Source organism: Macrotis lagotis, chromosome 4 (genome assembly GCF_037893015.1).
Source record: "Macrotis lagotis isolate mMagLag1 chromosome 4, bilby.v1.9.chrom.fasta, whole genome shotgun sequence".
Lineage (NCBI taxonomy): Eukaryota > Metazoa > Chordata > Mammalia > Peramelemorphia > Peramelidae > Macrotis > Macrotis lagotis.
In genome coordinates this window covers 163,903,052-163,924,453 of record NC_133661.1, presented here as the reverse complement: position 1 = coordinate 163,924,453, position 21,402 = coordinate 163,903,052, and the positions used below count along the sequence as shown (strand labels likewise).

The following is a 21,402-nucleotide window of genomic DNA, read 5'->3' as shown; positions in this document are numbered from 1 at the left end:
TGTCACTTATTTTCTCTATAATGTTTTCCTTCTTCCATTTGGATTTGATTCTTCTCTCAAAACAGATCAATATGGCTCTATGCTTAGCATGGTTATAAATGTAGAGTCTATATTATCAGACTGCTTTCTGTCAGAGGAAGGTGGGGAGGGAAGAAGAAAAACATAAAATTTAAAACCTTGTAAAAAAAATTGGTAAAAACTGTTGCACGCAGTTGGGAAAAACAAATAAATAAACTATTCAAAAAAAAACCTCATAATCAAGCTGGAAAGACTTTCAGGAACTGCTGCTGAGTAAAATGAACAGAACCAGATGAACATTGTACACATTAACAGCACCATTATGATGAACAACTATTAGACTCAGCTCCTCTCAGCAGTTTAGTGACCAAGAACAATTCTAAGACTTGTGATGGAAAATAGTATACACATCCATAGGAAAAAACTATGGAGTCTAAATACAGACCAAAGCATACAATTTTTTAAAAATTTGTTTCATGTTTTCATCTTTCTCAATCTTCTTTCACAATATGACCAACATGGAAATATGTTAAACATGATTATACATGTATAGTCTATTTTATTTTATTTTTAGATGATTTTTTTGCAAGGCAAATGGGGTTAAGTGGCTTGCCCAAGGCCACACAGCTAGGTAATTATTAAGTGTCTGAAGCAGGATTTGAACTCAGGTACTGCTGACTCTAGCTCCAGTGCTACATCCACTGTACCACCTAGCTGCTCCCACATGTATATTCTATATCAGATTACTCCTTATCCTGGGGAAGGCATAAGGAAAGGAGGAGAGGAGAAAAATGTAGAACTCAAAAGCTTACCAAAAAATAAATGTTGAAAACTATCTTTGCATGTAATTGAAAAAAAAAAAAATAAAATGACATTCAAAAAAATAACCAGCTAATAGTTAGCTAGGCAGTCTATGCTATCTATAGAAGGCCAAAAAAAAGTTACTATCCTCATTTCCTTTGGGAGAAAATACAGTAAGTCAAAAAAATTATATAAAAAGAAAAAATTAATCTCTAGAAGAGATGGATGGGGAGGTTACTGATATAAGAAAATGGGTGGGGAAGCTAGGTAGTGCAGTGGATAGACCACCGGCCCTGGAGTCAGGAGTACCTGAGTTCAGATCCAGCCTCAGATACTTAATAATTACCTAGATGTGTGGCCTTGGGCAAGCCACTTAACCCCATTGCCTTGCAAAAAAAAAAAAAAAAAATAGGGTAGGGGTAGTCAGGAAATATTCCACATAAGTGGATCCTAATGTAAGTTTTCAATAAAGAGAACAATAATTTTAACAGGGAGAGATGAGGATGCAGTGCATTCTATGCATGAGTAAGTGCCTTCCTTAATAAAAAGAGGTAGACAGTACAGGCCAGGATTGAAGAACAGTATTGAAGAATACTAGCAGTATTTCCATTCTGGCTGGAACACAAAATTATAATAAGGTGTAGTAATATGAACTAAATCTATAAAAGTAGTTGGGAGTCAAATAACAGAAAGCTAAATGGAAAGCTATAAATTTCCTAAGAATTTTTTAGGAAAGACACTGGAGATTTTAACATGAAAAGTAGTATGCTTCCTTATTTTGTATATGTTAGGTGATCATTAGCAAACACTTGTTGAATTGCATTAAGACAAATTAAAATAGTCCTGCAAGAGGGGAAAATGTCAAAAAGAATTCAAAGAACACCAGATAAATCTATAGTAAAACCTAGATCAGAAATACCTTATGTATCAAAATTTTAATCTCCAAATTATTTCTTTTTGACCTGACAGTTATATATTAGCAAAAAAGTAAATTGAATTGTTGTTCAGACATATCAAACTCTTTGCAATTCCATGGACCATAGAAAATTAGGCCCTTCTTATCCTCCAACATCTCCTAAAGTCTGTTCAAGCTCATGTTCATTGTTTTCATGACACTATCTATCCATTTCATACTGGGCCATTACTCTTCCAATGAGACCCATCTTTTCATTATGACATGAATGTATTTAAGTGTCAGCTTCATTATTTGACCTTCCAATGAATAGCCTGAAATAATTTCTTTAAGAATTGACTGATTTAGGGGCAGCTAGGTGATGCAGTGGATAGGGCACTGACCCTGGAGATATTGAGTTCAAATTGGGCCTCAGACATTTAATAATTACCTAGCTGTGTGACCTCGGGCAAGTCACTTAACCCCACTGCCTTGTTAAGAAAAAAAAAAGGAAGAAAGAAAAGAATCAACTGATTTGATCTCTGTGAACTGAGGGACTCTCAAAAGCTATCTCCAGTAACACAATTTAAACACTCAGTTACATATTACTACCAGAAAAACCACAGCTTCAATTATTCAGACCTTTGTTGGCAAGGTGATGCCTCTGCTTTTTAGTAGATTTGCCATAGCTTTTCTTTCAAGGAGAGTCTTAATTATATGATTGCAGTAAACTATCTGCACGTCTTTTTGAGCACAGCTTCCATTTCTTCTTCCTCATTTGCCAGGAAATGATGGAACGAGTTATCAGGAACTAAATAGTTTTGATGTTAAGTTTCAGGCCAGCTTTTATTCTCTTCTTCTAATTACGATGCTTCATAGTTCTTGCTCACTTTGTGTTCTCAGTGTGTATGATCTCCATATATGAGTGGGCTGAATTTCTCCCATCAATTTAATTCCGGTTTTTGATTCATCTGGCCTGGACATTATATCATAGTTTTGCATTCTATTATACATTATCTCATAATGTACTCTGCAAATAAACTAAATAAATGACACCATATAGTTTGGTCATACTCCAATTGCAATCTTAAACCAATATTTGTTCTACATTCAATTCTGTTGCTTCTTGACCCACAAATAGGAAACAAGTAAGGTCATCTGCTTCTCCCATGTTTAAAAATTTGCCACATTTTGTTGTGATCCACACAAAGGCTTTAGTGTAGTTAATAAGTTTTTCTAGAACTCCCTTGCATTCTCTATACTCCAGTGAATGTTGGCAACTTGGTCTCTAGTTCCTGCCTCTTGAAAATCAGTTCACTCTTCTGATCATTCTTAGTTCACATGGTTTTTTATTAATTGAATTTTTCTCAATTACAAGTAAACAAATTTTTTTAATTTTTGTTTTCACATTACTACAAGTCATGCTGTAAAAGTAAACATAATCCCAACTCTCTCTAAAAAGTGAAACCTCAAATAAAGTGAGGGGCGGCTAGGTGGTGCAGTGGATAAAGCACTGGCTCTGGAGTCAGGAGTACCTGAGTTCAAATCTGGTCTCAGACACTTAATAATTACCTAGCTGTGTGGCCTTGGGCGAGTTACTTAACCCCATATGCGCTTTGGTCTATTCAGATACCATTTTTTATCAAAAGTCCATCACAGAAATTGTTTCAATATCTTTTTCCACAGCTGCTATTGTTAGCTATATTTCCCTCCATCCTTTTCCTCCCCAGTCCCATATATTCTATTCCTTCAACATTGTTTTATATCTGACTAACCTCACCCACGATCTTCCCTCTCTTCCATCCTCTCTACCTTCCCTCTTCTTTACCCCGGCCCCTTTCTCCTTACTCTTTCCTCTCCAATTTTCCTCTAGTGTAAGATAAATTTCTATATCCAAATGAGTGTGCATATTATTTCCTCTCTGAGCCATATCCAATGACAGTGAAAGCACACTCATTCCCATTTCATCTTTCCCCCCTCCCTTCCACTCCACTGCAAAAGCTTTTTCTTGCCTCTTTTATGTGAAATAACTCAACCCATTCAACTTCTCCTTTCCCTTTCTCCCAGTACATTCCTTTCTCACCAATTGACTCCTTTATAACCTTTATAATGTTATACCTTCATAATGTTATACCTTCATATTCAGTCCCACCCCGTGCCTTGTCTATATATGCTCCTTCTATCTTAATGAGAAGGTTCATAAGCATAATCAGTATCATCTTTCAAAGTAGTTCAACATCATTAAGTCTCTCATGACTAGTCCTTCCCCTCTACCTTCTCTGTGCTTCATCTGAGTCATGTACTTGAAGATCAAACTTTCTGTTCAGCTCTGGTTGTTTCAACAGAAAAATATTAAAGTCCCCTATTTCAATGAATGTCCATTTTCTGAAGATGGTCAATTTTGCTGGATAGTTGACTCTCAATTGTAATCCAAGCTCTTTTGTCTTCCGCAATATCATATTTCAAGGCCTACAAACCCTTAAATGTAGAAGCTGCTAAATCCTGTGTAATTCTGACTGTAGCTCCAAGATATCTGAATTGTTTCTAGTTGCTTGTAACAATTTCTCCTTACTTGGGAGTTCTGGAATTTGGCTATAATATTTCTGGCAGTTTTCATTTTTGGATCTCTTTAAAGAGATGATTGGTGGATTTTTTCAATTTCTATTTTACCCTCTGCTTCAAGGATATCAGGGCAATTTTGCTGGATTATTTTTTGAAAAATAAAGTTGAGGCTTTTTCCTGGTCATAACTTTCATGTAGCCCAATAATTTTTAAATCAACTCTCCTATCAGTTGTTTTTCCAATGAGATATTCCACATTTTCTTCTTGTTTTTCATTCTTATCGCTGTTTTATTATTTATTGATTTCTCACAGTCATCAGCTTTCCTTAGTTCCATTCTACATTTGAAGGTGTTATTTTCTTCAGAGAGCTTTTGCAGTTCCTTTTCCATCTGGCAAATTCTGCTTTTTAAGGTAGTCTTCTCCTCAATGACCTTTTGAACTGCTTTTTTTCCATTTGACTTAAGGTGTTATTTTCTTTAATATTTTTTGTATCTCCTTCAACCAAGCTGCTGACTTGGTTTTCATGATTTTCTTGCAATTTTTCTTTCCAATTTTTCCTCTGCCACCCTTACTTGATTCTCAAAATCTTTTTTGAGCTCTTCCATGACCTGAGACCAATTCATAATTTTCTACAAGGCTTTGGATACAGAAGCTTTGACTTTGTTATGTTCTGAGTGTGTATTTTGATCCTCCATGGGGCCAAAGTAATTATTTAAAGTCAGATTTATTTTCCTATTTGTTTGCTCATTTCCCCAGCCTATGAGGAAGCTTTGAGGGCTATTGCAGCTTTCAAGACATCCTTCCCCACCCCACCCCCCAAGGCTTCAATGACTTATGAGAGGCTCTGATTGCTCTCCTGGTATCGGCTCCAATCTGTGGATGACCACAAGCATTCCTCTCTGCCCTGGAGCCCTGAGTAGAGTCCCCACTCCATGGCAGTAGAGTTCCTTTTCCTGAGAATAGGAACCAGACTGCAGCCTGGAACTGAGTGTGGGCAAAGCCCCAGAATTCTGCCTTAGGGATAAACAGCAAAGAGAACCCTACAGTCTCCCCCAAACCCTTTACTATCTGTGGGCTAAGCACTCTGGAAACAGCTGCCAGTAGCTTCCTACTGGGTAGCTCTTCCCTGGGTGGCTCCTCAGACCTACTCCTGATCTCTGGGGAGCTGAATCTGCACTGAGGCCTGCATGGACTGGATTCCCCTCTCATCTGTGAACCAGTTTTTCCCACTGAGCTTCCAAGTTGTTCATGGCAATTTGTGGTCTGAAAGGTCTGGAAACTGCCAATACAGCTAAAGCCCAGGCACTCCCAGGGACCCAGGTGCCCCATGGGTTGGTTGCTGTATGGCTGGAGTCAGTTCACTCTAGACAGCCAGTATGGCCTGGGCTCCTTTGAAGCCCTTTCTAACCCCAGTGTAACAGACCTTTCCTGCAAATCTTCCAAATTTTCTTGAGTTGGAAAATTGTTTCACTCAGTCTTTCTGTGGTTTCCACCACTCTAGAATTTGGTTAAAGTCATATTTAAAGGTATTTGGAGTGATATGAGTGAGAGCTTCTGCAATTCCCTGTCTCCACTCTGTCATCTTGGTTCCATCCCCTCTGAGTTCACATATTGCTGAAACCTAGCTTGCAGAATCTTAAGTATAATTTTGCTGGCATGTAAAACAAGTGCAACTGTTCATTTACTTCAGCATTCTTTGTCATTTCCTTTCTTTAGAACTGGGACAAAAAGTGATCTTTTCCAATCCAGTGGTCAAGGTTTAGTTTTCCAAACCTGCTGGCACAGTGAATGTAGCACTTTGACAGCATATTTTAGGATTTTTAGATAGCTCAGGTAAAACTGTGCCACTTCCATGAGCCTTATTATTAGCAATACTTCCAAGCAATACTTGACTTCATTCTCTAGGATCTGGCTCTAGATCAACAACCACACCACTGTACTTATCAGTGATATTAAGATCTTTCTTGTACAGTTTGTTTGTGTATTCTTGCTACCTCTTCTTAATCTCAAATCCCTACTGCTTGTCTTTTATTATGTCCATTTTTGCATGAAATATTCCATAGCTCTTGAAATGCTCCCCAGATATCTTTTTTTTTTTAGGTTTTTACAAGGCAATGGGGTTAAGTGGCTCCCCCAAGGCCACACAGCTAGGTAATTATTAAGTGTCTGAGACAGGATTTGAACTCAGGTACTCCTGACTCCAGGGCCGGTGCTCTATCCACTGCACCACCTACCGCCACCCCCCCTCACCAGATATCTTTAATTTTCTTGAAGTGATCTCTAATCTTCCCCACTCTAGTGTTTTCTTCTATTCATCTACGTTTCTAAAACTTCTTATGTCTCTTTCCTATTCTTTGAAATTCTGCATTCAATTGAATCCATCTTTCCCTTTCTCCTTTCACTTGCCTTTTATACTAAGCTATTTGTAAAGTTTCATCAGACAGTTTGTTTTCTTGCTCTTATTTTACTCTGGAATTTTTGTGTTGCTGCCTCTTGTACAATATTGCAAATGCTGGTAACACAGCCCTTCACAAAGTCTATCTACCAGATCCAATCCCTTAAATCTATTTATCACTTCTGTTTCCTATTTATAATGGAGGTTATTTAGGTCACATCTTATACAATCTTGATGGTTTCCTTACTTTCTTTAATTTAAGACTGATTTTTGTGCTTAAAAAGTTCATGCACAGTCAGTTCTAGATTGTGTTCTAACTGCCTTTATAGAGCTTCACCACTTTTGCTACACTGTATATAATCAATCTGATTTTGATATTCACCATCTAGTAATGTCCATCTGTAGAACTGCCTTTAAAGTTGTCTGGAAAAACAAAAGAGTGTTTAGTACTGGGATGCTGAACAGGTTTGCTTTGGATTCAAACAGATACTCTTGTCATTCTTGTGATTATACCCCAGAATACTGCTTTTTTCATCATCCTTCTACTGATTATGAGTGTTATTCCATTTCTTCTAAGGGATTCTTGCCCACAATAGTATATGTAATGATGATTTCAAATAAATTCAATCATTTCCAATACATTTAATTTCACAAACAACCAAAATGTCAATGTTTAATCTTTCAATCCCCTGTTTAACTACATCTAGCTTACTGTGGTTCACAGGTCCTATACTCCTGGTTCCTATGAAATATTCATCTTTACAGCCTTGAACTTTCTTTTTGTCACTAGGCATATTGGCAGCTGAAATGCATTCCTTTTGATTTTGGCCCAGCCACTTCATTGGTACTATAGTTACTTATAGCTGTCCTCTACTCTTCCCCTGGAGCATGCTGGACACCTTTTAACCTGAGGGGCTCATCTTACAGTGTCATTTTTATCTACTTTTAATATCATCCATAGGGTTTCTTGGCAACAATTCTAGAGTAGTTTGCCATTTCCTTCTCCAGTAGATCACATTTTATTAGAACTCTGTCATAGATCTGTTTTTAGTAACCTTGCAAAGGATAGCAACTCATTTCATTGAGCTATGTAAGGCCCTCAGTCACAAGGCAATAATGGTTACCTATGATCAACAAATTAATAAAATGATTTCTCTGTTTTCAACTATATAATCTGATAGCTGCTATCCTTTATCTTACTATATATTAAGGAATATTCAAGAACACATAGACTTAGGAAAAAACAATGAGCAATGAAATTTAAAAGTTCTTGGTATGTGCTAACAGTTATATTACTTGCTTGTTCTCATGATACATCTGTAACTAATTTGCAAATTGTGTCCCTTCTATTGATATAATTTTATTGCATTTCACTGAAGGCTTAAACTGACTGACTAAAATCCTAATATACAAATTCAAATTAAAAATTCTAAGATTCACAAATTAGAAGGTTTCAAAAAGATTCCATAAATGGCTAGAGATTTATACCAATGACTCAGAATCAAAAAGAAGGATTAGTAAGCAGTAACTCCCATAAATCATACTTTTTTATAATTTTTATCAATGAATCAATTAAAGAAAAAGAGAGTTAGGAAATTGGCCAGTTATTAGCAACTTAGAAACTAAAATATAATTTTATAGAGGATCTGATAATGAAAGAAACCACCCATTAGTATAGGAGGTTCTAAGAAAATAAAATAGGTATTTATTTAATAAATATTTGTGAGGTACAGAGCATTATGCTAGGTACTGGAAGAGTTACAAAGTTTACTAAGCAATGGATCTAGTCTTCTTATAGTTCAGATAAAAACTAGTTGTTTTTGTTTTTTTTAAGAGACCCTCAATACCCTTTTAAGGTCAAATAACAGAATGCTCTTTTGATTAGCTTCCTCTACTTATTCCTCAAGTCTTAGCCAGTTTCAAAATTTCAATTTTTGATTTTGAATTTTAAATTTCAATTTTCAGTGTCTTCTCAGATTTTTCAATGTATTTCTACTGACTGTGAATAGACCCTTGACTCAACTGAAATGTCCCCAAACTAATGGGGGAATTTGAAGTGAGATTTCTCAATTTTAACATAAAAGAACAACGCTGAACAGCAAAGTAGTACGCACAGAACTGAAAAGCAAACTCTAATGTTTCAGCACCTACACTTATCCTACTAAAAACCAGTGGCAGTGAATAAAAAGAGAACATGATTACACAATAACTCCTTCCTACCCCTCACACTTCAATTTATTTATATAATATCTGCAAGGAGAAAATGAAAAAAATTATAGTAGGCAATAAGTAGAGAAAGGACAAACAATGAATAAATATGAAAAAGATGTGCCACCGGTTCAAGTAATATGGTGACATAAAAATACTAGTAGGATTGGGGGGTAGGAGAGAAGAAAGAGAGACAAGAAAGAAGATGATCATCAGAGGTAGAATGAAAAAAAGTAAATACTCAAACTTTTCCTCTACGAATTTTTTCCCTTTAAAGAAAAGAACTTTTGTGACTTTTTTAAATTGATGAATGAAGTTAATACTGATAGTTTCTTATGACATATGACCTAGTCTCCCCATACTTCATACAAACTAGATCTCATCTTTACATACAAGTAATTTCCCAACTACCCAAAAGTCCAATTTTCTTTCTTGTAACCAAAAACTTCCTTTAGTCTCTTCCCTATCACACCTCTCTTAAAATTATTTTTGTCTTTGAGACCCTTAATCCTTCCACCACTCTGTATTTTCTCAGACCATTACTCCTCATCTGACTTCACTTGTCTCCCTATTAATTTCACACTATCCTCTATTCTTGAAAAATCTTGACTCCATATTCTAACACCCTCAATCCCGTGCCAAACTTCATATAACTCTACTCAGGTATTTCTGAAAGAAGCTGAAAAAAATTACACAATTGTGCTAACTAGACAAATTATAAATTCATGTTATCTACCAAGTTCCTTCCCAAAAATAAATGCTAAAAATTTTCAAATAGGAAAACTTACTTTTAAAATAATACCTGGGGCAGCTAGGTGGCACAGTGGATAGAGCACCAGCCCTGGAATCAGGAGTACCTGAGTTCAAATCTGGCCTCAAACACTTAATAATTACCTAGCCGTGTGGCCTTGAGCAAGCCACTTAACCCCATTGCCTTGCAAAAATCTAAAAATAAAATAAAATAATACCTCATTGGGGCAGCTAGGTGGCAAAGGGGATAGCATACTGCCCTGGACTCAGGAGGACCCGAGTTCATATGTAGCCTCAGCCACTTAATAATTAATTACCTAGCTGTGTGACCTTGGGCAAGTCACTTAACCCCACTGCCTCGCCAAAAATAAAAGAATCCTCATTAACAAAAAGATCAATTTCAATAACTTTTTATTGAAATCTTTAACCAGAATTAGTAAAAATAAAGAGGTACCTGCATGCATCAATTATCTATGATAAAATCGATAGAAAAATTAAGATATATCTAAGACCAAGAGTCATTCACCAATGTTTAAGTAACAAAAGAGTAAGAAACAGTAACTTCTCAAAAGAACTATTAACCATATGAAAGACTGATAGAAATTATAATAAAAATGCAAAATTAACTCATTAGATATCACCTCATAACCAACAGATTAAATGACGTGGAAAAAGAAGAGAATAGACTGTTACAGAGGTTCTAGACAAAAACTAACCCACTGCTGGAGGGTGGATCTATGAACTGACCCAACCATTCTGGAAAGTAATTTGACATTATACTATTAAAAAGTACGTAAAATGTCTCTACTCTTTGAATCAGAGAATACACTACTAGGTACATATTCTACTTCCAAGAATGTTAAAAAGAGCCAACCTTTCAGAGCCAAAAATCAAACATCAAAATGTTCATAACAATGATTTTTATTTTAACTAAAGAAATGATTATTTTCATAGAAAACTGGGAAGACATGTAGTTAGCAATGATAGAGAGAATAAAATGGGAAAATGGGGGGAAAAAGAAAAAGAATAGTTTAGATATTCACATATATGGTACTAGATTAAATACTATTCAAGCATTCATCCAGTTCTAAGTTTCATCCATTTCATCCATTCATCCATTTCTTTTTTTCCTAGAGCAAATATCAAATCACTTCAATAATAAATATATAATTATTAATTATATCAATTAATAAATATATATTCAATTAATTGACTCACCAGCAAGTATTAAGTGCCTATTATGTACACAACACTGTACTACAAACAGAAATACAATGCTCTACATCACAATTAATTAGAAAAAGGCACATTAAAACAATTCTGAGGTAGCATCTCACACGTATCAGATTGGCATGAAAAGGTAAATGATAAAAGGTACAGGGAATGTGGGAAAACTGGGACCCTAATGTACTGTTGCAGTTGTGAACTGATCAAGTCTTTCTAGAGAGCAATCTGGAACAATTTCCAAAGGGCAATAAAATCATGCATACCCTTTGACCAGAATACCACTACTACAGTATGCAGTATGTCTATATCTCAAAGAAATCACAAAAACAGGGAAAATATTCACAGCAGCTCTTTTTTTGTGATGGCAAAGAATTGGAAATTGAGGGGATGCCCATCAATTGAGGAGTGGCTAAACAAATTGTGGTATATGATTATAATGGAATATTATTGCTCAATAAGAAACAATGAGCAGGCATATTTCGGAAAAATCTGGAAACACTTACATGAACTGATGCTGAATGAAGAGAGAACATCAAGGAGAACATTGTACCTTAACAGCAACATTATACAATAATCAACTATAAGTGACTTAGCTTTTCTCAGCAATACAGTGATCAAAGACAATTCTAAAAGACCTGTGATCAAAAAAGTCACCTACATCCAGAGGAAGATCTATGGAATCTGAATGCAAAGCAAAGCATACTACTTTCACCCTTTAATTTTTTTTACCTGTCCTTTCTCCTGATTTTTTCCCTTTTTGTTCTGATTGTTCTTTCACATGACTAATATGAAAATATGTGTAACACAACTATCCATATCTACCCTATCAGATTATGTGCTACCCTCAAGTGAAGGGAGAAAACTTTACAAAAAAAGTGTCAAAAATTATCTTCACAAATAATTGGAAAAACATATAATAAAAAAAATAAAAACCAAACAGAAATACAAAATGTAAATATAAAAGTGATATATCCCTCAAAGAGCTATATTTTATGTGTTAGGATGAAGGTAGTCAGGAGGAAAATACTATGTTCATCACAAAAAACAAGATCTATAAAAAAAATTATGTGATTTGAAAGCATGGGGGTGATACTGACCAATTAGGAAAATTAGGAAATGTCTTCCTAAGTAAACAGGAAACAGTATACCTAAACATCTGTATTTCAGAAATGATTCTAAAACAAAAAATTTTTATCATGTATTTTTACTCATTTAATTTGCACAAATAGTTATGAATATTGTCTAATACACAGTAAGCAACTAAATTTTAAAAATCAAAGCTATAGACAGGTAAGCTACCTGAAGGTGCTCCAACCCAAGCCAGACCTAAAACACCATCATCAAAGTCTCGATCTGTGAAGACATAGGCCAAACAGTAGTCATCATGATTCTGCTCAGAGTTCAATTCCAGGAACTTCTCCACACCAATATTAGGAAAGCGAAAAGGATTTGTAGAGTCTTTCTCATCAGCAGTTGTGTTTATCTAAATATGAAAATAATTTAAATAAACAATTAAAATTGAAGTTTTGTTAAGTATCTCAACTGACTTTAGTGATATACAGTAAAGAAATATCAATGGATTTGGAATTAAGAGGAGTTGGGGTTCCAATTTCATCCATTTAACTTACTATCTGTGACTCTAGACAAATCATTCAACTTCTCTAGGACAGTTTCCTCACTTGAAAAATGAAAGGATCAGAATAGATGGTCATTAAAGTTGCTTCTAGTTCTAAATCCATGATCCTAAGATGCTATGACTGCTCCATTAAAGGCCAACCCTAATGTCTCAGAGTGACAAAAAAAGTAATCCTAGTTTTTAGAGGCTATATATGAGCATAGTCAAAAAGAACTTTAAGGAACACCTAGGTGGCACAGTGGATAGAGCACTGGCCCTGGAGTCAGGAGTAGCTGAGTTCAAATCCGGCCTCAGACACTTAATAATTAGCTATATGGCCTTGGGCAAGCCACTTAACCCCATTGCCTTGCAAAAAAAATAAATAAATAAAACCTTAAAAAAAAGGATATATCCAAAATACAGGTCATGAGGTGGTGATTGCCACAGCAACCCATTAAAAATAAATTTACTAGAACATTGGTATCAAATTCAGAAAGAGTCTATAAAAGCTATATGTAAAGATTTCTGTAGGGTTACATGACGACTGAAAGAGACCATGTATTATTATGATCTATATTTTATCATATTTTTATTTGCTTTGCTAAATATTTCTCAATTACCTTTTAATCTGCCTCCCACTGCACAGGAAAGTGCTATATGCTACAAAGAGCCCATGATCATGTGCTTGACACCTCCCTACTAAAGCAGTTTTTGATATCGATGGTAGAGTATCCAAACTATTGAAATTTAGCATCTTTTGAGGCTGAGTTAAGTATTTTAAAGTACTTCTCTAATTTGTCTACACAAGAGCTCCTTGCCTTCAAAAAAGGGCTGGGTTTCTTAGTTATAGAAATTCTAGTTTCTGTCTCAGTTCCCCCCCCCAATCAAATATGCTCCAGATAATGCATAACAAAGCCTAGGTTATTTGTTCACAATCATAAGAATGCCCACTATAAGAAATTACAGTTAAGTATAATAAATACACAGCATACACCTTTATTCAATTGAGAAGTCAAGTTTTCTCGATTTTCAGTGCTGATATAGTAACCTAAAAACTTTCTAATTCTAAGAAAGTTCTCTGTCCCTGAAGCTTTGAGAAGTCCAAATTCTCCTTGTAGTTTTAATTCACTTCTATTCTTAATTGAGAGTATTCTTTTTTTTTTATGTTTTTTTTGTAAGGCAAATGGGGTTAAGTGGCTTGCCCAAGGCCACACAGCTAAGTAATCATTAAGTGTCTGAGACCGGATTTGAACCCAGGTACTCCTGACTCCAAGGCCGGTGCTTTATCCACTACGCCACCTATGGTCAGAATTTCTTTAAGTTCAACTACCCTCTTCCTTATGAGTTGCATTTTTCCTTTCCTAAGAAAAAGTTTCTCATGGTTCCTACCTTCCACATGTCTTGAACTAAGCTCTAACTCTTACTATTTTTACTGGGTTCTATTTTGATTATGTGAAATCCAAGTTACTTTGATTCTTTAGATGAACTAAAAAGATATATCTAAAGCATTACTTGACTAGCAAATGATGGAACACTTGATAAATAATACTACGAGGACAGTTCCAATGCCAACCTAAAAATTTTTCTACAGATACAATCTGATTACAGGTATGGGAGTTATAGCTGAATTAGTTGTGTACTACTGGACCATCAACTAATTATAATAAAGTTCATGATATTAATTAGAAGGATAAAAAGACAATGCTGGGGTGGTTAGGTGGCAGAGTGGATAGAGCACCAGCCCTGGAGTCAGGAGTACCTGGGTTCAAATCCGGCCTCAGACAGTTACTAATGGCCCAGCTGTGTGTCCTTGGGCAAGTCACTTAATCCCATTGCCTTAATTTTTTTTTTAGAAAAGTTAAAAAAGAGAAGGACAATGTTACATGCACTTCAAATAAATTCATCCAGACCTATTTAATATGACTGACACTTAAAAATCAGAAATAGATATAACTTTAAAATGATGACCATCACTATTTTTAGAAAAGTTTAACCAATGTAAAGAACACATTAAGAAGAATAGTTCAGTTCTACTCTTATCTATTTCAGGTAAAACCTAAAATTATGCACAAAAAAATAGCAATCAAGAAATTCACTGTGAGGGGCAGCTAGGCAGGTGCCACAATGGATAGAGTACCAGTCCTGGAGTCAGGAAGACCTGAGTTCAAATCTGACTTCAGACAATTAATACTTACTTAGTTATATAACCTTGAGGAAGTCACTCCCAGTGCAAAAAAAAAATCACTGTGAAATTATACTAATTTAACTTTTTCTACCCTAAAGGTACATAAAAAGTTAAGTCAGGGGCAGCTAGGTGGTACAGTGGATAGAGCATCAGACCTGGAGTCAGGAGTACCTGAGCTCACCATTACCTAGCCTTGGGCAAGCCACTTAACCCCATTGCCTTGCAAAAAAAAAAAAAAAGGTTGTCATAATCCTTTGTAAAAGGGCTGTCAAAAATGTCGGTGTCAGTGCAAGTAAGTAGCCCAACATAAAAGGGTTAGAAATAATGTGCAGCCTTCAAGACTATGGAGAGGCAACAATGGCAGAGGATTCTACATAATTTTATAAGCAGGTTAGAAATCCACCATAAAGTGGGCAATTAAATAGTGCAATGGATAGAGTACAGGCTCTGGAGTCAGGTAGACTTGAGTTCAAATCCAGTCTCAGAAACTTGATACTTATTAGCTGTGTGACCTTGGGCAAGTCACTTAATCCCATTGCCTTGCAAAAGCAAAAAAGTAAAACAACAAAAAAAAACAAATCCACAGTAAAGCCCTTGCAACCTATGAATAACTTGGAATATAATATTCCTAAAGACAAAAGACACAGGTTTACAACCAAGAATAATTTATGATGCATAGCTTTGTATAATCCTTTAGGGAAAACAAAATAGACATTTAATGAATTTAAACATTTACAAACTTTTCTAATGAAAAGATCAGAGCTAAGTAGGAAATATTACAGAAATATTTCCTAATGAAAGAAAATCATGTAACAAATGATTTCTAGAGAATAAAAGTTGGGGTGACTAGGTGGCGCAGTGGATAAAGCACCGGCCCTGGAGTCAGGACTACCTGGGTTCAAATCCGGGCTCAGACACTTAATAATTACCTAGCTGTGTGGCCTTGGGCAAGCCACTTAACCCCATTTGCCTTGCAAAATCCTAAAAGAGAGAGAGAGAGAGAGAGAGAGAGAGAGAGAGAGAGAGAGAGAGAGAGAGAGAGAGAGAGAATAAAAGTTGCAGGTGACTAAAGGACAATGGAAAGACTCATTCATGGTGGGTATAAATAGGATGAATTATATTACTAAAAATAACTTGCATTGAAGGATAAAATACCACACTTATGACAAATAAAATTCAAAAGGAAAGCAGACTGGCCAAGAGATGCTAAGTTAAACTTTTATCTTAATATTCATAAAGTATTAAAAGATCTGGAAAAAGATCTCCAATATTAGTGCCTTTGTGGAAAAAACAAGAAATGGGTAATGAGATGATATAGATAAGATGTGCATTGCACAAATGGAAGGAATGTCCTTACAAATAACTAAAATTCTTTCAAGTATCATGGTTATGAATTTTGACTAAATTAAATATCCCTATCAACCTTAAAAAATAGTCATAAAAAACATAACACATCATTCTAAGAACTACTTAGTAGGGGTAAAGGAAATGAGAAGCCATATTCTGAGGTAGTATTTGATAAAGGGAGAGGTTAATTTGCTGACTATATGTATCATCGTGTGTGTGTGTGTGTGTGTGTGTGTATACATATATATATGTATATATATATATGTATATATATATATATACATATATATATATATATATATATGTTTCAAAGTCTTTAAAATATGAGCTGCTAGACTACATACTTCACTGGTCACATTCACTGAATCAGTCATCAAATAAATAGATATTAAAGCCCTAATCAGTACAGTATAGTGATTGCTAATCCTATGGAACTTTTAGTCAAGTGATCTCTACTCACATAATTCATCTCTATAGTAATTTGAGGGGGCGGCTAGGTGGTACAGTGGATAGAGCACTGGCCCTGGAGTCAGAAGTACCTGAGTTCAAATCCAGCCTCAGACACTTAATAATTACCTAGCTGTGTGGCCTTGGGCAAGCCACTTTAACCCCATTGTCTTGCCAAAAAACAAAACAAAAAACAAAAAACTATAGTAATTTGAGGATCCCTAAATCAGAGAATTCAATATAACTCCTTTGACTTACTTTGTATTATAACAATGGTTGTGTATACTTCAGGTTTGCCAAATATTAAAACATAATTTGCTGAACGGAATACAAAGTAACAGCAATATAGCAGGAATATCTGTAGTGAATACCCTACCTTTTCTCAGCAGTATAACCTCAAGAGAACTCTGAAGGACTTAAAGTAAAGATTACTATTCTAACCCAAAGACAGAGCTGATGGTGTCTGAATGTAGCCCGAAGCATACTTTTGCCACCCACTTTATTTTTCTTGAGGTTGTTTTGTGTGTGTGTGTGTGTGGGGGGGGTATGCTTACTTTTACAACATAGCTATTGTAGTAATGTTTTGTAAGTGAATACTGAAACTGGCTTTTGCATGCAACAGGGGAGAAAATAAAATAAAATAATAACTAAAAAAGATTAGGAAAACATGATTTGCTATAGTTGTTCAATATTAATAAATGACATCAAGGAACATACTTGGGCAGCATACATAAGTGGAAACTGTATTCACCTACATTTCTATACAATGTTACCTCACAACTTCATCTACAAAAAAATCAATTTTCATCAACCTTTATTTTAGATAACCATCCAGAATATATATTAGAGTATTTTTAATATTCTAATTAGTTTTTAGAATGAATTCATATGACATAGAAAAGTCTTCCATAGCAGGTACTATGTGACAAAACTCAGTGACAAAGCAATAAAACCACCAAAAAAATCATACAAAATATATATTCTTCCGATTTACATTCAAAGTCTAATGTGCTTCATAATGCAAAACATCTTCAATTTAAAACAAGCTTTAAATATCATATGGGCTGTCCAATTTTCAAAATCTTACCATTTTACTATTCTGATAAAGATATTTCTCTTGACATTGACACATGATCATTTGGTGTTTATTCATTTATAAGCAAACCAAGAAAGATAATCATCCATTTACATTCAGAACTAAAAAAAAAACCCCATCATAATTCCTATTTTGAAATATATGAGCCAGGAATATATAAAAGTGGAGGTCATTTTTGTAAGCAAATTATAAAATAATATGATATAATAATAAACATAAAATCTTTCCTCAACTACTGCTTTAAGAAACAAGTATACCTTATTTTTTCAATTGACTGTTCATGAAAAAATATAAAATGAACTTTCAACAACAAATTGTTAGCATGCTCAATATTTAAATGAATATTTTTCAACCCTTTGTTTATCAAAGACCCTTTACTATTCGTCAGATGAATAGTAAAGCCACTCCTATCTAAATACACTGAATTACAATAAAGAAAACCAATTATATTCAAATATAAATATAAAAATAAATTTAAATTAAATTAAATTTCTCTGGTTTAAAAACCTGGAAGCTTGCTTTTGTGAAATAAATACACCATCATATGATTTTTCTAGTTCATAAATTCAGGGTTTCTAAAAAGTCAGGTCTTTCATATTTCATATTTTGATTAACATATCAAAATATGGGGCAGCTGTATGACTCAGTGAATAGAGCATTAACCCAGGAGTCAGGAGAACCTGAGTTCAAATCTGGATTCAGGTACTTAACAATTACCTAGCTGTGTGACCTTGGGCAAGTCACTTAATCCCACTGCCTTGCCAAAAAAAAAAAAATGAAGAGGAAAAAATCAAAATACACTTGCTTATTTTGTCCAGTAATTAAGTAATTACACTGCTATTAGCTACATATAATAAATAAATAAACAAACAAATAAATAAATAAATAAATAAATAAATAAAGATTGCTCTAATACTGGCTAAAACAGTATAAAACTTCAGCAAAAACTCAAGAGAAAAGGATTGAAAAGCATCAAAAAGAGGATAAGGTGATTCAGTGGATATTAGAGCACCGGCCCTGGAGTCAGAAAGACCTGAGTTCAAATCCGATCTCAGACATTTAATAATTACTTAGGCTATGTGACCATGGCCAAGTCACTAAACCCCACTGCCCTGCAGAAACAAAAAAAAAAAAGGAGAAAAAAAGCATCAAAGGGATACCAAAAAATGGATTAGGTTCTTTTTTTTTAATGGAGATATTATCCTGAAAGTAATCAATTACCTTCTTAATCCATAGTACAAATTACATTCCCACAGATTTCAGATTTTTACAATTCAAATTCATAAATATTTATTATATATCTATGATAGAAAATGGAATGTCCATAATGCCAGAAGTCAGATGAAACCAAATTTTTGATTTAACAGTGTAGTAAATTCCAGATGAAAAACTTCCTATACAAGACAGAGGTACCCCCTTCTCTATAACTTTCATCCTTAAAACTAAGTTGTCATAAGGCACTGAGAAATTACATGATGTATCAAGAAGAACACAGTAATTATTAGTCAAGAGTTGACTTGCCTCAAAAGGCAAGCTCTAGTTGTTGACAGAACTAGGAATTGACTCAAGGCTCTTTACAATATTATATTAATAAGAATTTATTTTCTCAAAATCAAACTGGCTTCACCCTCTACTGGCTCTTTAAAAGCCATACCTTGACAAAAGAAGGATCAGTTTCCTATTGACTCACAGACTGTTCCATGCAAACACACCAGGAAAAAACAAAAAAAAAAAACAAACAACATTCATTTCCCAATCCCATGAATAAAGCATTTTTCAAATTAAAATATCCAAAAAAAAAATTGGGGGGACAATTCCTTACCCTTATTCGTTTCACCATGAAACTGATGTTACGGATTCCAGAAAAGTCTGTTGATTGGTATATTGTATCAATAGCTTTCACATGACTAGATATCTGGGGATAAAAATATAACAAAATTAGCCACAAAAGGGGAAATCTACTAAAATTCATTTCCCAAGTAAATATTTTCATCTTCGAGTTATAGAGGCCTGGGTGAGAAAATGGAAAAAAAAAACTTGTGAGCAACACTGGGTGATAAATCAACTATGATGGACTTGGAGCATAATTGTCAAAGACAATTCTAAAAGACATGTGATGGAGAATACCATTCATATCCAGAGAAGGAACTAAGGATTTTAAATGCAGAAAGGTTACTATCTTCAACAAAGTTGTCTTATGGTTTGTCTTTTTTTTCTATCTAATGTTTTCTTCTTCGATTTGGATTTGATCCTTCTTTCCCAATATGATTAATATGGGTCTATGTTTAGGATGGTTATACATGTACAACTTATATTAGACTGCTTTCTGTGGGCAGGGGGACTAAGGGGGTATGAAGGAGGACTGCGAAGGAGGGAGAAAAATGTAAAACTCTAAACCTTGCAAAAAAAATGACTACTAAAAACTACCATTACATGTAGTTGGAAAAATAAAGACATTTTTACAAATTGGAAACTCAGGGCAGTTAGGTTGCAAAGTGGAAAGGGCATCAGCCCTGGAGTCAGGAGGACCTGAGTTCAAATTTGAATTCAGACACTTAATATGATTACCTAGTTCTATGACCTTGGGCAAGTCACTTAACTACAATGCCTTGTAAAAACAAAAACAAAAAAAATCTGATTCATCATAATAAAACAGTTCTCTTCCAAAAAGGTATTGCCCATGCATATTTTAAAACTGTATGGGCAGCTAGGTGGCACAGAGGATACAGTACTGGCCCTGGAGTCAGGAAGACATGAGTTCAAATCCAACCTCACTGTGTGACCTTGGCCAAGTCACTTAACCCCAGTGGCTTAAATAATTTTTCCAAAAGTCTATTTAAGAAGTCTTTAAAACTACAGAAGTCACTTAAAGAGAAACAAACAAATAACTGCTCACATATAACCTATACCAAACTGCTTACCATCTCAGGGTGGAGAAAGGAGAGGAAGAAAGAAAATTTTAATGTCAAAATTTTAAGATAAATAAAAGTGAAAAATGGGGGGGGGGGGGGATAAAATATCTTTAAAAACCATGAAAAGCCTTGGATTATAAATACATGGGAGGCAAATAATAGGAACATTTATGTACAAAGTTATCTTTCAATGACATGAAAGACATTCAGACTAGAACACAAATAAAAGTGTGTTTCCCTATAGATGATATCTATCATCATCATCATTTGCAAATGATATACTGAGAGCATCAAAACAAAAAAAAAACCTTCAGAAATGCTTGAGATCTAACACCACATGTAAGAGTTAGGCCAAAAAACTCAAGTATATTAGGAATATGCTATGATACACAACTAGACAAACAGTAAAGATGGGGGCAACAACATGGATGTATAAAAGAACTATTCACAGAATTAAACAGAAGAACAGGATGGACTGCTTTTGGTATTCTGTACAAAACTTTTAATGATTCCAAGTATTTCCTTGAAATGAAGGTCTACTTTATTAACATTTAATAAATCTTCATAGCATAGTATCCAAAAAATTAAATTTAAAGAACAAGAGAATCCCATTGTAGGTATAAATAAGTTGGCACTATATTACAATAAGTACTTAAAAATAATGCAATAGAAAACAAAAATTCATCAGAGAGATAAATGACCCCTTCCCAAAAAAGGAGATCTAGACATGTAATTAAAGCAAGAGACCACAAATGAACTACAAGTGTTTCACCATAACCAAGAAATATCAAGAGGTCCCTAGAAGGTTATGTGTATTCTCTTTGAAGAAATTATGAAAGAACATGGACAACACTTGGCACAAGAAGGCATGAATAAGTTACCACCTGTACTACTGAAGGAAACAGGTAAATTACAGATAAGATTCATCATTTTTTGCTTTCTCAATA

The 21,402-nt window shown here is 34.7% G+C and overlaps 1 protein-coding gene across 1 annotated transcript in view; it reads right to left on the bottom strand.

Annotated features, from left to right (window-relative positions):
- Window positions 1-21,402, bottom strand: part of ADAM10 (ADAM metallopeptidase domain 10) — a 167,837-nt gene that overhangs the window by 31,642 nt on the left and 114,793 nt on the right. The window contains exons 7-8 of the mRNA XM_074234574.1: window positions 19,366-19,458; window positions 12,153-12,336 (exon numbers count right to left, since the gene is read on the bottom strand). Coding sequence (XP_074090675.1) covers window positions 12,153-12,336; window positions 19,366-19,458 — 277 coding nt within the window. The remainder of the gene's footprint in view (window positions 1-12,152; window positions 12,337-19,365; window positions 19,459-21,402) is intronic.